The sequence below is a fragment of the Antennarius striatus genome, chromosome 13 (genome assembly GCF_040054535.1).
Source record: "Antennarius striatus isolate MH-2024 chromosome 13, ASM4005453v1, whole genome shotgun sequence".
Lineage (NCBI taxonomy): Eukaryota > Metazoa > Chordata > Actinopteri > Lophiiformes > Antennariidae > Antennarius > Antennarius striatus.
Genome location: NC_090788.1, coordinates 18,680,811 through 18,703,429, shown reverse-complemented (window position 1 = coordinate 18,703,429; position 22,619 = coordinate 18,680,811). Strand labels below are relative to the sequence as shown.

The window sequence follows — 22,619 nt, the reverse complement described above, 5'->3', positions numbered from 1 at the left end:
TCAGACTATGGCTTCAACATTGTGTAACGCTACTGCCTGAAAGACGCAGGTGAGGCCAATAACGCCTGGTAGGTTTATTTGGGTCCACAGTGCTACCATGATTACATTACAAATTTGAAAATAAAAGCTATTAATTTAGCAAATGACAAAATATTAAATTCATCCAAGAGTTAAAGTGGATTTGCAAGTCAAGAGAATCTTTCACATTCCACACTTACACATTATGAAAACAGAATTTGTTTTAATTAATAAATAACCACAAGTATTGAAGTCTGACTCTGCTTATTCAATATATTCCTTCTAGTTTTACCATTCCCAACATGGCCCATCCGTGTACGGTTTGGTGTTCTCTCTGTGTCTGAATGTGTTTTCCTCCGGGTACTCCAGTTTCCCCCCACCATAAAAAAAAAACATGCATCTTAGGAACATTAGGTTAAGTTGGCCCACTGTGGCAGTGGGGACTGACTCTCCACTCAATGTTGTAATTTCATTGTACAATTTGGACTACTTCTTATTTTATATAAGTCACCTGTCAGTGTCCTGTTAAGTCAAACATGATTTCTTTAATTTAACTTATTTAGCTCATTACTGAGCTCTGCAGTATTGAAACGTTCTGCTGTGAACTAAAAGGTTGCTAGTTAAAAACAAATGGAAATGTAGCACAGAGAATATTACATGCTTCATGTTTGACAACAGGAATTATTTCCTTGCCTATCCTATGGTCACTGCTCTAGACCATTCTAGTCCACTTTAGCCTCTGTAATGCCCCCCGCATATTAAAGCCACTCTAATAGCTTGTTAACAAATGAAGTGCTTCATCACTTTATATTTCTTAAATAGCAAATTTATTTCATAACATGTCATTACACCCAGTTGGAGTATATTGTTGCTCTCTTAAACATAGACCCTCCAGGAACAGAAACAGACTGAGCAAGTTGCTCTACAGCTACTTGAACAGCCAGCTGTGTTTCTAAAGTCAAAAACAGACAGGACTGTCGAACAGCAGTGCATCCCTTAATGAATGTCACTCTGTTATGGTTATGTACTTAAGTCAGGACTGGTGGCATTGAGGTCACTAAGGGATGGAACCACTGCATCAACTTCTATCTCAGTCGGGGTTGACAGTTGTGAACATTGCTTAGATGGGGGCTGTGATGACTTGATGGAGACGGGCCTCTCAGCACTGAGATCCTGGATGTGACCTGTGGAATAAATTCAAAAATTGAAGCACATGGGTTAATTTATTCATAGATTAGAAGCAACTTTTCTGACAAAAGAGAAAAGTGATAGAGAATTAATGGACAACTATTATTAAAACTGATCAATGTCAAATAGAATTGACAAAAATTCAATTTAATCCATCTACTTATAGTAGCTATGAATATGTGCTAGTTTTCACTTTCCTCCACGTTATGAAATTGGACATCTTTCTTTTTTTTAATGCAAAATGAAACCAGAAAGTTGGATATGACGCATGTATATTTGCAATGGGAATAATTCATTATTTGAATTAGATAGCTGGAGTCCATGTTCTATATTTTTGATAGAATCTCTTGGAGAGACCATGTGACTCAGTATGTGTGTTGATTCTACTGTGTTTGGAGATTTCTTCAGGACTTTTAGTCCAACATTAAATATTTGAACAACCACTGGATGGATTGTCATTCAAGCCATTGACATCTTTATCAAAATGAACCCTAACATCCTTGTTCATTTTGCCAACAAAAAGTCAACTTATGAATACAGTAGTATATTTTACAAAAAGCACACTGGGGTGAATAAGTTTTATTTTATCTGTAAGAACAGCTTCAGAGGGCTGCTACTGTGGCTGTAAGCTATTACTTTTGCAACCACAAAAATAGCAAAAGCTATTGTTTACTAATTTTTACCAAATTACCAATTTGCAAAGTGACCCGCTCCAGTAAGCTGAGGGATGGGAGATAGATGTTACTGATTCCAGGAGGAGAGAAATTCAAATTTCCATCGTCAAGCACCAGCCTCTGACCAAAAACACCAACCTGCAAAGAAAAGAGGAAGAGCACCAAATATCAGTTTATAAAAAGGTTCCATACATTTTGAAAACTGACTGGCGGCATATATTTGTTTACCATATTTTGAAGTACTTTCTGTGTCAATTTCAAAAGTGTGATGCTCTGTTCTCCTCGCAGGTTGCTAAGCAGCAAAGTGGCTCGTGCCAGAGTCAAAGTGGAACCTGGTGACATGCATTTCCGTCCTGAAAGCAGGCTAATGGATTCCTAATAACAAGCAAAGACAGGAAACACACTGTGATTAATAATTTTGTGTTCAACCATGTCATTATTTTGTAGTAGATGCTCAGGAAACATTTGTAGGTAAAAGGAACAGTAAAGAGAAATTCAAATAGTTTCTTGAAAACTGTCTATTAATGAAAGCAAAACAAGTTTCCATTAAATTTCAAATGTTAGATATGAAAAATAAGAGGAACAAAAAATGTCTGCTGTTTTTAACATACAGGGTTTCAAGCCTAGGTTGTAAATGATTATTTGACATCTCAAAAACGTGGAGGTAAAAACAGTTAATGACATTGCGGACAAATACAAAGCAAATGTGTCGGATGGTGAAATAGGTAATGTGTATAAATTTAAACATATTCCAAGCTCTTTGTAAAGGAAGAAGAAGAAAAACAAACTACACTTTCCATTGGAAGTTGGATACCAGACAAATGTTTGCAATCTGTAGTCAGTGTTGGTACTTTTAGTCAGTAAAATAAAAGCATTATTTAAGTCGCTATAAAATGTGAATCATTTTATAGCGACTTCATTGTATGAACATTATATAATATGCACTGGTTTAACCATTTAAAACAGCACTTTAAAAATGCTGTTGTTTCTTAAATCATGTCTAAGGTTGTCAAATATTAGAGCTTTGATTTAGTGTTCCACCGCATTTACTTTGAAAGTCACAAAGTGTTGCTTCAACAATTTTAACTCTAGCAGTGAAATAATGGAAATAAAAATTTTAATTAAGTTAATTAAAACATCACCCTGTGTCAGAGTGAGCTCATTATAAGACTGGGAAACTCTGGGTTGCTGCTTGTTGTTGAGTTACATCATATAACTGCTTGGTGACACCAGATGATGAGCAGATATTTTTGGTATGTTGAAATTGCTTTAAAGAACAGGCTTCTTGTGAGATTTGGAATCAAAATTATAATACATTGCTTTTTAAAAATGTATTATTTTGTATAAAATTTAAATATAGCCAGAATAAGGCAAATGCCTTGTTAATTCTTGTTCTTTTTTCTCTTTCCCTTCCTTTGCAGAATAACCTCCTATTCTGTAAAATACAAAAGCAACAAACGTCCTGTGTGTGTGGGTACCTGAAGCATTGCCATGCTGGCATCACTTTTCCCTCTCTGTGCTGCTAGTTCTGCTCCTTCAAACATCAGAAGAGCTCGAACATCAAGGTCCCCCCACAGGGAGCATTCATCCAGTCCCTCTTTTATCAACCGAGCTGCCTCCTTATTAATGTTCATACCTAAAACACACACACACACACACACACACGGACAATTCTTTCGTTACTCCGTGAACAGTATTAGCTGTTAAAAGAAGAAAATTAGTAGGACACATATATGGACCTGTGAAGAGGCTACTTTTGTTCGGGACGTGTGCAACCAGGCTATGGACCAAAGCCAGACGGCAACGCAGCCACAAAACAACTCCAAGTCGCTCGCTGGCTTCAACCTCTGTGGAGCAGTCTCCCTGGAGCGGTTCTGACATGCTACAGCCTTCAGTCCCCTTTAGACAGTATAAAACACACACAAAACACAAATCACCCTTTTGCTGCTGCAGTGACTTTAAATGCATAGTTGATGGTTTATTGCACATTTGGAAGCACTCTGCTCAACACTGAGTCCAGTTTTTCAAGAAAACAGAAGTCAATGTATATCAAACCGATTATCAGTTTTCATTGTTTTCACACTGAAACAAAACACAATTTACTTTAAACACTACTAAAAATGAAAACCAAGACTCATCACAAAATTAGTTTAAATTAGAGTGCAGCTTCTAAAATAAAGTCTGCAACAATTAAATTCATAGAGACATGAAATAGAAGGACCTATTTTTATTTCTTGATGACCCTCTTATGGAACGATGTCATGAAGTTCGAATGTTTACAACTACCAGTCATGTTCCTTCTCAGCGTTAATGATGGCTGTCTGGATAAACACTATGCACATGATATTAAAAGATAATTTCAAAGATAAAATTCAAGTAAATAACATAAATGCAATTGTGTGAACGTATTAACAATTTACCTGTGTTATATTATTGTTATTGTGTATAGCTGAAAACATACTACAGATTTTACAGATTAACACGGATTTTTAAGTGCCTGGATTTTGTTTAAAAAGCATCTTATTTAATTCTTCAGTTAATTTACAGAAACAAAGTACCTGTTCATCTGTATTCCAGGCATGTGCTGGCTCAGACATGGGTTTCTGAGAGTCACTTTTGGATTGTTTCTCAATAACAGGAGATGTCTGCAGCAGCAACAAGGAAGAAACTGCTTCCTTTAAACTGATGGAGGTGAAAAAATAGTAAAGATAATCAGAAAAACAAAGATAAGAACGTCATCGAATTCTACACACACATAAGGTCATACTACCTGTGTGCAACATGACCCTGTTGCAGGTACAACTTGGCCTTCAGTAGATTTGACTCTATTGTCAGTTCCACATTCTCTATTTGACCACATGACTGAGATGTGAACTGTTGTGAAGTGGAATGTAATAATGAGTGTGCTGCTTTGAGTAGAAGAACCTACAACAGAGGAGACACACACGCTAAGTAAAAAAACAGTTCTTTCATAGTAAATACAGTAACGGTTGAGGATTGACAGAAAGAGTCTCACCTTCAGCCTTTCCAGACTGAGGTTGTCCTCTGTGGCAAAACTCAGCACTTTTGGCTTTTCTGTGTTTAGACAGGATGCTCCATTGTCCTGTTTGTCCTCCTCAAAATTCTCAGAAGAATTTGCAATTCTGGCAGAAGATTCTCCTTCAGAATCTGGAGGACACGCACATGCATGAAAGAGCTATTTGACTGACACCAATTCTTAATGGTATGAAACAAAACTAGCTTCTTCTTTTTTCTTTCTTTTTTACAGCATTTAGGAATGTGTACACTAGTGTGCGATGAAAATAAACACAATGACATGAGGAAGTTAAGCAGAGCTAAACTGACCCTAGAGAACCAGGAAAGTGTTCTTTCTTACAGACCTGAAACAGGATGGCCCTGGATGGTGTCACTGAGAGCCAATACCAGCTGAATACGAGCCAGGTTGATCCGATAACACAGTGTGGGCCCATACAGCAATTGGACCCCAGGAGCAAAGTCACAGTTCAAAAGGTTTTCCAAAACCTAAACAACAAGTGTTAGATTAGTGATTAGACTGCAAAGAACTACAATATATAGTAAGCAAGTTTGGCTAGAATCATTGTGGGGAAAAAATATTAAAAAGAAAGAAATCCAGAGAACTCTGAAAAAGGAACTTACCTCTACATTGTCCAGGAGAGACTTGTCGCTCTGGAAAGTCTTCAAGGACTGAACAATACACACAGATTATGACAAACGTTAAAATGATGGGAAAAATAGAGAAACAGCATACAGTACAGAGGAGAGGCAGCATGGTAGCATGAGCTTAGAGGTACGAACGCATGTGATCATACTTGGGCATTGTCTTTGCTGATGCTGTGTCCATAAGGCAGAGGGACTCCTGTTCCGTGTAGGAGGAGACTTAACTCCTTGACAGCTTCAGTAAACAGACACAGTTCAGTGAGGGCACGTATCTGCAGGACACACAGACCCAGAATAAGTACTCTGTGTGAAGTACAGTCTTTATTTTTACTGCACAATCGCTGTAAAATATTGCTGACCTTGATTATTTTACCCTCAACAGCACGTTGTAGATCTCTACACACAGTTCCCACAAAATGGAGATACAGGGCCAGTATGGGAAATAACTGAAATATATAATAAAATAATAAACACAATTTGCACCAAATCACTTATTTTAAATTGCAATTTAAAATGAGCATCTTAGGCAGTGTTATGTGCATACCTTGATATAATAGCCTGTGGTGAAAAGCCACTGGGAGGTGAAGTGTAAACTGGTCACAGTGGTGCCGAGGTGAAGTCTGTGTGGATCAGAGAGAAGGTCGACTCCAGGGAGCAGCTCTTCTCCGATGTCGTGACAAACGTACCGTAAGTCATCTTGGGGGTGAGCCAGAGAGCAACAGAGGACACACTAGACACACACACACACACACACACACACACACACACACACACACACACACACACACGCACGCACACACACACACAGAAAAAAAAAATCACAATATTTAATCATTAGAGAGGAAAACACTCTGTCGCATCCATGAAAATGGGAGACGAGCACGCTTTACGAGACAGCATTCACCCTTTCACACACTTTCATTTACGAAGGTTACCATGCAGGGTTCCACTTGACCATTTAGGATGACAAACATTTACACACCCACTAAAAGAAGAGCCATCAAAGACCACAGACGTTTGATGTACATGCTGAGTTAAACAGGAATTAAACCGCATAGATTATTATTATTAGTGTGTGACGACTTTACCTCCTGACAGGCAAACCATAATAATGAGCAGAGAGATAAAGATTTACCTTAAAGAGATGAGCAGAAAGAAGACAACAGTTTGTCCTCTGGCTTGTATCAGAAGTTAAGATAAAACTGTGGATCAAAACACATCCCAGAGAGACAGGTGGGTGTGACTACGCAACAGAGAAAAAAGAAAACACATCTAATAAATTGCAAATGTCTTTGAATTGTACTGTGCGATCTTGGCAGTGAGCGCAGCGGCGTTTAGACACCCCCAAATCCCAGCGCGCTGCACAGTTTGTTGCAGGGTGCCACCCCCAAAGGACACACCATCCCATTTGTCCACAGTGCCAGTGGTCTGTAAGGCCAAATCTACAGCTTTGCTCCAGGATGAGTTTGCTGCCCTAGAGATAAACACATTCATTTAATTGATTGAAGAATGTAAAGAAAAATGAGAAGTTCAATTTACAAAGTTTTACTATATGATTTTAAAGTTGTATCCAAAAAAAAGTTGCAGAGTCTGACCGTGGGTTCTGATTGTAAAATTGGAGGTTTCCCATTTCGTGCAGTGCCAGAACTCTAAGGGAATCATGTCCACTGGCCTGGAGGTATTCTGAAGAAAAGTTGGATGGACATGGGAAAGAAGAATAATATCTATGGAGCAGCGTCTTTATACTACACAATAAACCTTATAAATACATGTCAAACAAATATCCTGTCATTCAGTTTGCTGGAGTTCTCCAAACGCAGAAAACATTGGCAGATGCTTCAGTTTTTTATTACAAATAAAGACATGTCGGGTATTTTAATGTAGTCTTACTGATGGAGTTGCAGTATGCTGCTGTGACTGTTGGCATGTGATCAGCACTGATCGGGATGCTGTAGATGGTACTTAAAGTACTGTAGTCCTCGTCTGTGGGACTGAAATCAACCAGGCTCGCAGAACGGCTGGAGATTCTGCTTTGCATCTCATTTGGAAAGCCTAGAGAGAGACACAAGCAGAGAAAATAATGAGTAAATGAAACTCTTGAGAGACTGTTGAGAGCAATTCAGTCAGCATTGAACTCACAGGGCTGTTTGAATGCCAGAAGCAGCAGAAGTAGCGAACGGCTTTGCTGGAGGACCTGAAGACAACGTGGTCTTTTCTCCAGAGCTTGACGGTAACAGCTTAGTGTGTCTTCTACATCCAGAGGAACGCAAACAAGGGACATGGACAGCTGTATCTCTGCAGCTGAGACACAGAATATATAGTGGGCATGAAAACATACTACATGCACGTGCAAAATTTCCACTTTTATTGCTAAATCTTATTGCTAAAATTGCAGTTTAAATCTTATTATCTCAATTGTTTCCTGTTCCTTCATATTTGTATAATTTCAACAGTAGTGCAGATTTCAAAGTTTACAATCAATTAGTTTTTGTAATTTTTATTTGTTTCATTAAAATATATTTGGGCATGAATGGAAATAGACTTAGCTGTTCAGACCTTTGAGATCAGCTGTGTCCTGAAGAGTGGGGTTTCTGTGTGTTGAGTTTTTGCAGATGGGTAGTTGCTGCAGTGAGTGAGGGGTCCATGCACTGAGCAGCTGGGAGCCTGCATAGCTCCTGCAGCTGAACTGAAATGCAGAAAATATTGCACTGCATATAAACGAATGCCATTCGGTACATTCAATGCATACGTGCACTCAAACCAAATCGTAAAAATGAACTAATCAGATAATCACAGCATTTCTTTGTCTTATGTAATGTTATTTTGGTTTGGATTTCCATGGAACACTTGAACATGTTTCAGTATGTAGGTTCAAACTACCTCTATGCCAGCGGTTTTCTGTGTCTTGACTTGGTGGGGTTGTGGGACTGCAGGTCCTCCAAAGGAATTAATCCTCCCAATCAGCTTCTTCTGGGCATGGACTAGTAGAGGAGTTATGATCCAGGCATAACGTTCCCTGGGTTAGAAATTCAGATACAGAAACTTTCCAGTGTTACAGCCTAGACAAGATGGAAACTCTGATAATGACTATTGTTCCAGGAGCGACAAAGATGAGGCTTTCTAAAAATGCTGGCCTACATGTCTTTATGTGTGAAATTGATAAAATATATTCTTGTATTCCTACCTGCATTTATGATTTTATAGTTGAAATATAGCATTGTTTCAGAAAGTCTTATTCACCTTGTATATGAGTTGAAAAGTAAGGCAAAGTGGGCAAGGGTTTCCCATTTTCCACTGTCATGGAGGCACTCCAGGGTGTGCAACACCATGGTACGAACCCAACGCAGGTCAATGTGGATGCCATCCAGCGGCCCTGAGAAGTGGAGACTGGACTCCAGAGCTTCTTCCGTCAAGTCAATGTCATATAAACTCCAGAACTAGAAGGAACAAAGATGAAACATGAAGGTCAATCGTGTCATCAGTCCTTATTTTTACTCAGATGACTCACAACTGTGATACAGCTATGATAATACATGTTTGCTTCATCTGACAGTTACCCCTAGTCTGTTCAGCATGTCCATGAGCAGGTCAGTGGCCACCACCAGCAGTGAGGTGGTGGTGTTGAGCAGCTGCTCTGGTGTGATGGGACAGGGAGGGTTCAGCTGAGCAGCTTGCTGGAGGAGACAATCCAGTCTGCAGCTCTGATCCCACACAGTCTGACACACAGCCTGCAGAAGGGTCCAGTGGCTGCCACGATGGGCCAAAACCTGGAATAAAGCCATTTATATATTAAAGAATTCAATATAGAACTCAAAAAGGAAGAAAAGAACAGAAGAAAAGTGTGAAAAATGTTTTGGTTTTAATTCAAAATAGACTAAACAACGAAAGGATTTATACAATGTGCTGAAATGGAATAACTTCCACCTTTCTACGTTATGTCAGTCCATGTCTGTGTGTTCAGTACCATGGCTCTGCGGAGGTGTAAAGCTGCTGTGTGAAGTGACTCCAGCATCACGTCACTAGTGTCTCCCTGCATGTCAACATGTTCTTGTTCAGTTTGAGAGCGTTCCTCTTCCTCCTCATAACTCTCCTCTGTGACAGAGCTGCTGACACTATCTGCTGGAACAAAAAAAAGTAGAGTGAAGTGATCATGTAATAGCTTTTCAACTAATTTTTTCTTATTTACTTACTTATGTATTTGCCATTTCCCAGACTGCCTTTTTTGCTCCCATCGTTGTCTGCATCCAGATAGTCCTTAAGATGGGAAGGAGAGGAGGTTCTCTCTGCGACCTCATATTTAGATGGTGGTTGTGGCTGTGAGTCCCTCTGGATCATGATACCAGAGGATGCCAGAGAGAAACACAGGGGGTCAAATTGGCTGTACCTGAATTAAAAGACATTCAGTCATTAATAATATATTCATTTGATTTCTGTTTTATAACACCAATCACAGCAGTTCAACAAACACACAACAAATAGAATATCTGGTAAAGAGTAACACAAAGTCTAACCAAAATTATGCAATACTGCTCAGATGTGGGTAAAAGTGTTTAAATATCATTGCAACATCTTAGGCAATTTAATGTAAATAAATAATTAATCGGTAGTTTCCAGAAAAAACAACAACAGATTAATTAAAGTGTGAGGACCTGTGCTGCAGGGTTCCTCCATGCGTCTGATCGATGTTCTGGTAAAGCAGTGCTAAATGGGCGTGAGCCATGGTGTAGTTGAGCTGAGACCTCCATACTCTCTCCTCACAGCACATGTTCCTCAGCTGAATCCGCTTCTTGTAGCGTTGCCTTACAGCCGACATCTTTTTTATCAGGGTCTTCACAGCCTGCTTCTGACTACAAACAGAGAAAAGTCCAGTGCATAGGGTTCGGTCACACAAACTCAGACACACATCCTCAATATAGAGGAGAAATCACTTGAATTTGGCACACAAACACATACCATACCTCTTAGTTTTAGGTTTTTGAAACCTGTTGTGTGATATGTTCTTCCTAGGTTTCTTTCTTGTATCAATGTGAGAAGGATGTTTCTCATTCCGCTAATGACAAAACATGACATTAATTATCAGGAAGCTATTAAGAACAATATATTTCTGAAAACTATAATCATCAATTCATAATAAGTTACTATTTTCACTGTTTTACCTGCTTTAATTCAAGCTAGATTTGCTTGTAAAACATACTTAAGATAGTTGTTCCATGAGTACAAACATCTAATTGCAATTTACACATCAATGTGCATATTTTATTTTATTTTTTTTACCTGTGGTGGTTCAGGTTGACTGGGAGTTTGAACACCCCTTCTTTTACTCTGTCTCTCTCCATCTAAACCTTTAGCATTTGATTCACCAAGCCTGATGAAGAGAGGGCAATTCACATATTGTTAAGTCTTCATCAGTACACACAAAATATTTATAGTCCATAAAATGCTGCATCACCCACAGGTAAGTCAAGGATTTGTATCATTTGAAAAAATACTAATCTCAATATGGAAGTATGTACTGACTGTAAAACTGAAGTTGACATCTTTATTTTATTAATTAAGTCATACTTGCAAAGACATTCAAATATGCTTTGGCCCCATTTTAACACAAGGTCTGGGTGTCCTTCCTCCATGGTCCTCTGGAGAAGCAGCGCCGCAAGTTCAGTAAAATATGCCTCCTGTCTGAGTTTCATCACTATGAAGAAACCACAGCGATATGTAAAATGAATGAATAGGTTAGCTATTCAATAAAAACTGAATGTATATAAGTATGTAAGAATGTGCCACCTACCATCTTCATAGGTGTCTTTTAATGTCTTGTTTGAAATCAGATCATAGAATATGGTGGAATCATCGGCGTCAGCCAGTGGTTGTGAAAGTTCTACAGAAGACGGAAGAAGACTGAGAATGTGTAACTTTGGAAAAAAATGCATCAGTGTATTGTTAATCTAGTGTCATCTGTCATACTTGACAATTTGGTAATTGTCCACAGCACAGCTGAGAGGCTTGTAAAGACATAATTCAAAAATGTGAAAGATGTCTAATATGCCATTTATATATTTGGTGAGTGAGAATTGAAAGTTTATCATCAGGGAATGCATTTAAAAGTATATTATAAAGGATGTTCTTTATTACATTTCCTCTTAAAAAAATCAAACACAAATCTCAGGGCTCACAGATTGGGAAAACCATTAAATAAAATAATACGTACATGGAAATAAAAATGCTAACAAAAACTCAACCTCCTAGTAAAGCCTCTCAATGAGGAAGAGTGTCACAGGCTCCTGAGAGTAAGAAGTCCTATGACCTCGATTTGATCTCGGTCCACAACATCATGCTATAACAGTTGACAAACTATTGATTTGAAGCACAAAGAATCCAATTTTCTCCTTCCATTTCCCACCCTGGTGAAAACTTGAATCCGAAAAAAAAAAAAAATTTTGACTTAATTAAAAGCTGGATTATTGTTGAGCTCAGCCAAGTTCCTCTGATAACAAATCCTAAGGTGTCCGAATGACACAGATCAATGTGAAAAACTAAAACTGCTACCAAAACGACTTTACTACCATTACCTTTGTCTGCAGTACACGCAGCATCATATCTGAGTATATTATTGTTCTTCAACTGCAGCGTCTTCAGCTGACAACTTATCTGATATCCGCTGTTGGCTGTAGTGTGATCTTTTTTAGACTATAACACATACACAAACACAGACACACAAACACAGACACACATGCAAAATGTTTTTCCGCTGTTACATATTGAAAAATTTTCAAAAACAAAACAAATATATTTGATTTGTTTTAAATATACTTTAAAACAAATCAAATATATTTACAATTCATTTGAATTTCGTGATCTACAAAATGTCTCATGCTCTTTACATGTGCAAACTCATTGACCAGCGTCCTGACCTGCAGCTGCCCATCATAGACCTCTTGGAGGAGATTCCGTCCACAGTCCATCATTACAGAAGCCATGTGATATTCTCTGAGAGCACGTAACGACTGGTTGTGGAGAACCGTAGAAGAGAAATTAATCAAACAAGATAAACGCTTGTTTTCATTTGAGATATCGGGAAGCTGTATATCACTGAAGATGAGTGTGTCAACGCTGAATATGTAAAAGGTGAACCGTGCAGTAGTAGCAGTAAAAACCTGCACCACATGCAGGCGTATAATATGCACATATACATACGCAGGCTTACCTTACACAGGTAGTAAGTGATGCAGGCTATCACATGCATGAGTGACTCTGAGGTGCTTCCAGTCCACTTTTGTATGAGCAGATTTGAGTTCTCCTCAAAAACTATCAAGCATTTTTTCAGCACCTGAACATCACAGCACAGACAGAATAATAAACATGAATTATTTATATCTATTTTTATATTTATTATTATTTTGTATTATGAAACCTCATTCAGCAAAGGTGAGAGCGATTTTGCGTACCTGGATCACAGGGTCACTAGCAATCTGATGGAAAATTAGAGGTACCAAGAGGCCATAAATATTAACTGCAACTTGCACAGCAGCGCTACCCTCGTTCATCCACATCGCCAGGTCCATGGCTACCAGCATTCGCTCACACTCTGCCAGTCTGGCTTCCTGAATATGAACATATTCATGTATATTAATGCCTTACTTGCCCATATAAAAGTCTCTGTATATGATTTTCTCTCAAAACATTTTTCTACCTGATCCCAGATAAATGGTCCTTTGTGACTGAATGAGTCCCAGTAGAGCGATCCCTGTTGGATATTAATCTCTGTCTCAATGAAGATGGAAGTGAGGAACAACTGACACAGGTGAGGAGAGGAGTGTTGTAGGGTCTGAACAGAGAGCCTTCAGTGTTGTCAAAGAGGATAAAGGGGGAAAAAAGGAGATTAACAAATGTAAAGAAAGATAAACTCCTTAATTTAAACTGTGGGACTATGTTTTCCTCCTCACCTTGTGGTAGCAAGTCTATCCTGTGTACTGGACGTGGGGTCGGAGCAGGTGTAGTGGCTCCAGAGTTCCCTGCAAGCTGTCTTTGCTATAGTATACTGTATTGTTTGAAATGCCACCTGGAGAAGGGAACAAGTTATATCTATAATCCTGCTGTTTCTTCTGCTTTATGAACATCAGCTTGCGTAGATTTGAAATCCAATGAACAACAGCTGTGGTTTAGTATTATTTAGTCTACAACTTACTCCTTACACAAAAACGGTCATTCAAAGATGGTTTGAACCAAGGAACTGTGCAGTTAAGTGATACATTAATACCATACATCTACATGGAACTAGTTTTTGATAATGCACAATGTACCTGTGCCAGGTGAGCCCATGCTGAGAGAAGTTGTATCGGCATAGATGCAAGCAGTGGGAATGTTGTTCCTCCAATGGCGTTGCCCAGTAGTTTGCCCTGGCTGTTGTAAGCTGCTACAGCAAACACGTACTTCCTGTTTGGCTTTAGCCCGTCCACTCTCAGCAAACACTCACCAGATACAACTGGTACCTGCAGACCAAAGAAATCTAGTCTTAAATCATGCCCCACATCAAATAAAATTGTTATAAGGGTCAGAATAAGCCTGAGGCGGTTCCATAAAGAAAATAAATTGTACCAAATTTCCCGTTCCTGGCAGGCTGCAGTCTCCAAGGCGGACTGTCTGGTTAATACCCTCAGCTTCGCGGCCACAGAGCTGGTACCAGCGCACCTGTTAAAAACAATTAAAAAATGTAACGTTAAAGAAAAAAATAAATAATGGAAGCTTGATTTATTTATTTGGTTCTTGTTAGATGAATAAATGGATTGATTATTATAAGCAATTCTCACTTTTCCCTCTAAGTTATAAGGTGCTGGGGCAAGAGTAAAGGAGTGGTCAGTGCATGAAATTAGAATGGGGGCAGGCGGAGGGTTGTCTTCGTCCTCCCTTATCCGTCTGTCTTTTCTTTCAGCTGGGGTCTTAAGGGTGGACGAGATGAAAAGTTTTCTCTCCTCTACTGCGGCTTTCTCTATCAGACTGATGGCCTCCTGGCAAAAGTACGGGATGTCATTCAGTGTACAGTCAGAAACAAAAGTGCATTCACACGATAACAGTCTTATTGGCTCTGTGTACAATATACATTGTATGTAACATAATATTCTATTTAAGTCATTAAATAAATGTAAGCATATTTTTGCAGGTGTTGCACATAAATATGCAATACACATACATATTTATGGTTAAATATTCACAGTACTGTGGGTCTGTGAAAACATGTCAGAGGGAGGCGTGCGTTACCTCTAGCAGACTTTTGACATGATTGTTGCTGTTGTTTGCTTCTGTGTTGTTGAATACCAGCAAGGCTTTCTGGGTCAGGAAAAGAGCTTTGGACACCTTGTTCTTCTTGATTCGGCCCAACAGTTCAGACTCTGTGACTAGAAACATACAACACTGTTTTAACCATATTTAAATCCACTATTGTGTGTCAACAATTAAGCAGGAGTTACTGGCAGACGGGATTAATAAAGTTAGATTCTATTGAAACAGTCACAGTAATTAATCAAAATTATTTTGGCCATCATTAAAATTTCTGTTTGTTCATCAGCAAGGGTGTCATCAGGAGATGTTAATTATTTGAACAGAATCTCAACACAAGCAAAAAACTACATCAATGATTAAAAAATCCCCCCCTGAGTGAGTGAGTGAGTAGGTCGGGAAGGCAGTGTGTCTAACCTGCATTGAACCACAGTAATCTGAGGGAGGCCCTGTGGTAGATGATGTCCAGCTCAAAGTGAAGGTCTATGGCCAGCTGGGACACCGGTGTGGACTGATTGTAGGAAGGAGTCTTCTTATATGATGTTGCTTTAGTTTCCACTTCTTCTTTTTCCATTTTGCTCAACTTATGCTCTCCAATTTCCTGTTCTGGTGAGGTCGTAGAGGGAGTCGATGGAGGAAGGAGGTTTAATTTCTATCACAACAAGAGGAAAATCAATTTCAGTGGAATCAAGTTTTCTAAATACGCTATTCTGTATCACCTGTTTTGAACATATTCCCTTTTTATAATAGTTAAGAATGAAGACGTAACGCTCAACCACTCAGCGTCTTTCATGTTGGTGTTGTATGGGTTCACTTCCTACCTGCATGAAGGCAGCATCAGTGATTGCTGAGCTATCTGGGGGTGGCAGTGCAGCTACAACCTGAGACAGAGCCTCACGACCTTTATCAGCCACTTCACATGCCTTCTGGCACAGGACTGAAGGGGAGCACTGTGAGCACACCCAAATACACACAGCAAGTTATAGAAAGCAACAATTACGCAAGTTAACAGAAGTGTAAATTGGTTCTATGTGTGCTATATTTTCTATTTTCCATTTTTCTCTTTTGCTTTGCAGTATACAAAACTAGCATTTGATGCAATGAATAGAATAATATCCATTCACCTGAAGGACAGAGAAACAACTTGACTTCACGTCATCAGTATCTGCTCCTTCAGCTGTCAGCCATAAGACATGAGATTGAAATGCTTTATTTTGGAGACAACAGCAGTGATCTTATATAAAACCAGATCAAAAAATATATGCAGTAGTGCCAGCTTTCCTCTAAAAACAGGTAAACAAGCTTCTCACCTGGACTTTGTGTTTGTTGACTGTGTTCAGCTGCACTTTCAAGTAGGATAGCCAATGTGTGGGACATCTCTGCTGTCATGATGCAGTCAACGTTGGCCAAGTTACAAGAAAATGCCACCTCACATAGCATAGACAGACTCCAAATCCACTGCAACAAGTTCAGAAACAACACACAATAACGACAATAACAACAGACAACAGTAAAAATTCAAGAAATATATGTGCTTGACATTTCTTCTTATTAGAATTAAACTTGTAGTTGAATTAGTCTGAAACTCCAACAGTCCCACTGTGGAATATATACAACTACCGGATTTACATTTGACAACAATTAGAAACAGTCAAACATTTCTGTAATGCAAAACTTTCAAAAACCTACCTTGCCTGAATTATCTACCTTCTTGAGGTAGTGTTTAAAGTTTAGGTGCTGCAGATGATCCCTCGGCATGCAAGCCTTTAATTTACCCCACAGAAATGAAACAACATCACAAACCAGATCCCCATCAGGCTGCTCCTCCTACGCAAGCACACACACAAACACAAACACAAACACATACACATACACACACAAAAAAACATCTTTCTTAAACTTTAATCTGAATCATCTGAATCCTCCAGCACAAACACACTCATCAGGTTAAACTTACAGGAGCAGAGCAACAAACGGACTTGTGCAACGTTTCTACCAAGTTAATGAACTCATCACTCGCTGAGAATGAAGACTTGTATTGGTCTGTTAAAAAAACAACAACATGTTTTGCACATTAGATACTATATCAATAAGAAATAAACACTAAGTTATGAAAATTAAATTTTATTGGCAAAGATTAAATAAGAACAAGTTCATTAAGAGTCTCCTATCTGGCAGCAGCATGGCCAAGCAGTGTGATGGAGACCAGGGGTTCTGTGATGAAGACCGAGGGTCTTCAACAAAGCGTCAAGCAAGAGTAAAATTTCTGTGTTGCTACCATCAGTCATGTTGTCCTCTTTAGCATGGCTCTGCTGGGAACACAGCAGACTGTTGAAACTGTCAAATAATGCAAGCTCCTTTTCTGCCCTCCTAAATGAATGGCCTTCCAAGCCCTGACACAGAGACACACAAAGAGACCCTCAAGATCCTTCTGAGACCCATTCCACACTGAACACTGACACAACTGTGATTGAATGATACTCACAGACAAAACATGAAACATTTCCCTGGTGAATTTAGCAAAGGTATTTGGCTGTTTGTACTGAAACAAGAGCTTAATGAACCTTATGGCAGATGTGATGGGTACTTTGTTTTCGCCTAGTAAGACAAGACATTAAATTACATCATACATATTGACAAATCTGTGCAAAAAACAAATACAAGAAAATTTTCAATATGATGAAGGTAAAATGGGGGGAAAAAAAGACCAAAAAAACGACTAACCTTCAAGAGCTGAATCCAATAGAGTGGATGTTTGTGTCAGCGCTCTAAGAGACTCAGTCGTAGTTGTGCCTCCTTTAAACACAAGAACAAACCAGCATATTATTGAACACATAAAGAACATCATTCAGCTTTTTGCAGCATATCTGTGTTTGTACTGCAGACTGACTCACTGTACTGCATAGGTGTACTGACCAGATAATATACTGATGCCAGCAGACAGAAGTTCAATGATCACCTCCTGCAACTCATCTGGCAACCGTGTCTCCAGTGGGCGACTGCTGCTCTCTGAAAGTGCTTCCAAAATGCCTAAGAACTGAGCAGCGCTGTTGTCAAACAGGCTCATTAGCATGCGCTCTGTTTTCGTACGAGGCCAAGGCCCCTATAGAAGACACACAAGCAGGAATAAGATGATGTCAAAAGTGCAATTTCCCCAATTAGTTGAACATCTAAGCAAATAGCCTGCCAGTTCTAATGATGGCATGATCATCAGGAATCTGCTGGACTATTCTGAGCTTGCTCTTTAATGGAGGTTGTAATATGTACATTTATCATACAAAAACCATTAAAATTATTTTTTTTTAAAGAAAAATACAGTGTAAGTCCAGAAAATAAGAACAAAAAAATAAGGTAACAGCACATTAACAATTACTCAACAGTTAATTCAGTACTTTTGGATAACTTAGCATGTCTATGTCGATGTCAAAATGATTGAATTGGATGAGATTTAATAGTCAATATAGACGGTATTGCAGTAAAATGAATCTTATTACACTGGGTATGTCCTTCAGCGTGATTTTGACTTTGATTCTTATTGGGGGTTTGGGATGTCTTCGGGTCTCAAACACTGCACGTTTGAACATCATGGCAGCCAGCTGGAACAAAAAACACTTGTTATAAAGCAAAGAAGAGCATACCAATAGCAGAAAGACAAAACAAAATAAAATCGAAGGTAATCGGAGTCTGTATTTATGTTGTACGTTCAGTATTGGCTATCTAAAGGCTTACATGCTTGAGAAATGTTTCAGGTGAGACGTTTTTTTGAATGGAACAGTTTAATCTTTGGGACCAAGTGATTTTATGAAAGTTTCAAATGGATTATGGCAATATTTCACCTGATCAGACATGCAGACTATTTTATATTTGTATGTACAATGTGTTCTTTGCATCCTTTTAATGTCATTACGATTTTGACTGTGTCCGAGAGAAGTTTGAAAACACACACTAACTCAGGTGTATCTCAGTTGTATTATATAGTAATGAGAGGCATCTCCTACCTTGATAGAGGCTTCTTTGTAAGCTCTCTGAGTCTCTCTGGTGGCTGGACCGTCATTCAGCTCCTCTGTCTGTGCTAGCTCATTTATTCTGTCAAGGGCTCTTTTGGCAAATTCCTGAAACAATTTGAAGACACACAACAGTCCCACAAATGGATCAGAGCTGTTTCAGAATAATCCATAAATTCAATCAGAACCTTATCTTACATGAATTGTTGTAACACTGATTTAACGCTGATTTTCCTTGCTTAAACTTAATCATAAGGAATATATCTTTACCTTTTTTTAATGCAACATCCTGATACAGTGGATAGATAAACATTATGGCAGACTGTTACATAATCCTAGATAAGCTCTTTTAACAACCAGCAGCTAAAAGAAAACTTCATATTGAATAAGATGAGGTGGTACGTATTTAAACTCTAATATGTGACTGTTGAGCAAACAGGGATTGTGTATTTGTAGATGTCTGAATGCTGGACGGTTTCGAGTTGTGCTTTCCCACCTCTGCCTTTGCAGCAGCTTGGTTGTCATAGTAACACTGGCAAACAGCACAGTAGAGTGTGACAATCCACGGTAGATGCTGAGCAGTCATCAAAGGGAAGGACAGCTCTAAACTGATGCTTGACCACAGAAGATATTCCAGCGCCTGTTCAGAAAATAAAGAGAACAAAATAAAGTACAGAAGAAAGTGATCGGTTTCAACGACATTTGGCAGTGCCTCATTATCAAGCACAGACTGAAAATTCATAGATTCATGTTTGAAATTTCCCAAAGTACCTGCTCACTGCAGCTCATTGTCATCAGGTAGCGACAGATAGTGTAGATGTGGAGTGAGCCTGGAAAAGATATGAGAGAGGAGAAAACACAGTAGGTGCTGGTTCTACAGTAGAACGTCACATATGGCACAGTTTACCCTCACATCCTGTCACTTCACTTGAAGCAATTAAGGATTTGTCATTACTGAAAGCCTTCTGAAATTTGTGTTTTGAAATACCGTTATATAATTGCCGGTAGAGGTGCTCATGCTGCTGAAAGGCCTGCATCGTGATCCTGATGAAATTCAGCACACGCAGCAATTTACAGAGACCGCTCTGACCAAGGATGCTCTTCTGTTTCTCCAGCTCAAATATACACAAGGCGCATCCATGCATTGCACGAGCCTAAACACAAACACAAACATACACACACACTTGCTTTAGGTTTCAGCTAAATATCAGTGACTTTTAACCCCATGACAAACTCTCCAAGTAATATAAAACAACAGGACAAAAAAACAATGACAACAACACGAAACATTGCTGCCACACCCGCCAGCATCAAAGAGCATTTGGTCCAAATGTTTGAGAAAATTGGAGAACCAAAAATGACAAAAGAGAAGACAAAGAAAAAGACAAATGAAGTAACAAAAAGATTTTTAAAAATTCAATTTCATTCAATGTGACAAGCAACAAACAATCTCACATTCTAAAATTTACCTTCAGGGAAATTATATCCAGGTCTGTATCAAGACCTTCAGGGAAGAAGCTGGCCATCAAGTGGTCCACATCTGTGATTTCAGTGATGTCCAGAGAGCTGAAGTACAGCAGGTTGAGACTGTAGCCCTGCCAAAGGGCGAGCTGGTACATCTGCAGAAAAATCAACAAAGGAAAAAAGGCACAGTAAACATGAGTCATACAAAGAACACCAGGATCAATTTACCACGATCAGGTTCCACAATGTACTGAGGATTTGTGAGGAGAGCAAAGAGGATGCTGTAAGTGTGGGAGGAACCAGCCAGTTTATTAATAATAATAAAAATAAATCCTTTATTGATCCCCGTAGGGAAATTACTTTTTTCTACTCTAATATCACACTAGTATATATATCGTACAAGCCCATACAAACACACACGCACACGCACTCACACACACACACACACACACACACACACACACACACACACACACACACACACACACACACACACACACACACACACACACACACAGAGACACATACAGACACAAGGGCCAGTAGGCATGCAGATGACTGGAGGTAGAGCGGTGGGCAGCTCCATCGTGGGACACACCATGAGCAACTTGTTTGGTCCACATGGGTCTTGAACTGACCACCCTCCGGGTCCGAGCCCAAGACCCAGTGGACTGATCTACTGCCGCTCCAAATAATCACACTATGACATACAGTAAATGATTACAGCAGCATGTGAAACATCCTGCACAGCAGCACTGAGTGGAGCTCCTGCCATCAAACTGATTATACTGTATTACTTTACAGAAGGCCTTCTCTGATTTACCTTAATCCCACATAGAAAATCTGCAATCTGCAGCATACGCTCCTGGTACATCTTCAACGGAAGGCGATGTTCATATTTAATCCACAGCTCCACCATGAGTTTAACCCTTAATAATGAAACTCAAATTAATATACAACTTCTGAGACCGTACAAAGTGTAACTAACTATAACTATTTATCAGAGAGTTAATAATTCAGAAAAAAAAAGCATTTTAACTGGAAATCATTTTTATTAATAATTTATCATATAATTGCAACCAGGGTGTGTCACATATTAGATAAGGTTGTCATGTACATGGTTTTACTCAGATTTTCATGCAAAATTAAGTGAAACCCTGGAAACAGACTTTGCATCATAACAGAATCTTTTATTTTGTTTAAATATTACAAATGTGCGCAGAGATGGAATATCATGAGTTCTGATCCAAACTAATCTCATCCCAACTCTGATCTTTTTTTATCTTTTTTTTTGGATGGGTGTTCCACTGACTACTGTGATTGTTGCAATCGGAAAGAATGGATAGAGACGATATTTCTGCACATCAGCCAGAGGATCCGTCCTCCTCTTCCTCACCCTTTAGAATAGGAGCTGTTGTCGGAACAGACTCGCTTCATCACGACTGAGAACGACTTGACGTCTCGCTCCAGCGCGGAAATCACCGGATTCCTTTTGTCCAGTTTCCCATAATGTGATGCCGGCAAATCCATTACTGCGGTCCAAACGGAAATTAAATCCGGTTGACACAACGGAATCGCTGTTATTTAACTAGGAAACACCAAAGTGTCCCAGACTTCAAAGCGTCTAAGGCAGAACTCGTCACCATGGTAACGACGCTAAACAGACAGAGCCTGAACTGGCTGCAGGTCCCACTGGCATGACTGTGGTGCAGCAAAAAGAGCCTAAGCGTTCATTCAGTCACTCATTTGTTATCATGAAGCAAATAGGAAATAGAGTTAAAAGTCTACAATAAATACACATCATAACAAGGCAGTCAGAGACTGCAACATCCCACGACACCCCTGAATTCAAATTTTTACCCCGATCTACTTTCATTATGGTCGCAGCAATGCATTCTTATTGTACTATCGAGTATGACATTGATATAGTTTTCTAAAGGTGAAGGTCATCATCACATTTTTGTGCTTCTGGCTTCCTGAAAATGTTGCTTTTTGTTTTGTCATTATATCTCATCAGGTTTCAGAGATGTGTACCTAAAAAGGTATGAAAGTGAAAATTTGACATTGACCTAGTTTTTCAAGGTCAAGGTTGTGATCTAATTTATATCCCCTTGCCTTCCTGAATATTAGGTCTTTTGTTTCGTCTTTCTATTTCATCAGGTGCAAAAAAATTTACAAAAGTTGAAACTTGACCTAATTTTCTTAAGGTCAAGGTCATCATCTCATTTTCCTCCCCTTTGCCACCAGAGTAATGTGCTTTTTCATTCATCTTTCTATCTCCCACAACTGTTATAATCTGTTTAACCATCACTCTTATGTAACT

At 39.1% G+C, this 22,619-nt stretch overlaps 1 protein-coding gene across 1 annotated transcript; it reads right to left on the bottom strand.

Moving 5' to 3' along the window:
• Positions 1 to 844: 844 nt before the first annotated feature.
• Positions 845 to 21,826, bottom strand: cfap54 (cilia and flagella associated protein 54). The gene is made up of 57 exons (XM_068330452.1): positions 21,693 to 21,826; positions 21,120 to 21,225; positions 20,302 to 20,451; positions 19,821 to 19,986; positions 19,604 to 19,662; positions 19,329 to 19,472; positions 18,827 to 18,940; positions 18,323 to 18,424; positions 17,745 to 17,931; positions 17,553 to 17,621; positions 17,314 to 17,426; positions 17,107 to 17,221; positions 16,786 to 16,871; positions 16,518 to 16,655; positions 16,139 to 16,286; positions 15,953 to 16,005; positions 15,650 to 15,778; positions 15,246 to 15,480; positions 14,811 to 14,947; positions 14,363 to 14,560; positions 14,151 to 14,243; positions 13,856 to 14,044; positions 13,499 to 13,614; positions 13,246 to 13,393; positions 13,001 to 13,156; positions 12,760 to 12,882; positions 12,467 to 12,559; positions 12,125 to 12,242; positions 11,344 to 11,433; positions 11,121 to 11,247; positions 10,833 to 10,923; positions 10,517 to 10,608; positions 10,208 to 10,405; positions 9,749 to 9,942; positions 9,523 to 9,677; positions 9,116 to 9,325; positions 8,799 to 8,995; positions 8,439 to 8,574; positions 8,115 to 8,244; positions 7,698 to 7,859; positions 7,449 to 7,610; positions 7,154 to 7,241; positions 6,862 to 7,032; positions 6,694 to 6,760; positions 6,103 to 6,288; positions 5,918 to 6,004; positions 5,711 to 5,830; positions 5,538 to 5,585; positions 5,261 to 5,402; positions 4,897 to 5,048; positions 4,651 to 4,805; positions 4,439 to 4,562; positions 3,620 to 3,779; positions 3,359 to 3,516; positions 2,109 to 2,255; positions 1,898 to 2,018; positions 845 to 1,202 (listed from the first exon to the last, which is right to left on the bottom strand). Exons 1-57 carry the CDS (start codon positions 21,824 to 21,826, stop codon positions 1,039 to 1,041), a joined length of 7,653 nt encoding a protein of 2,550 aa, XP_068186553.1. The 3' UTR covers positions 845 to 1,038.
• Between the last annotated feature and the right edge of the window lie 793 nt (positions 21,827 to 22,619).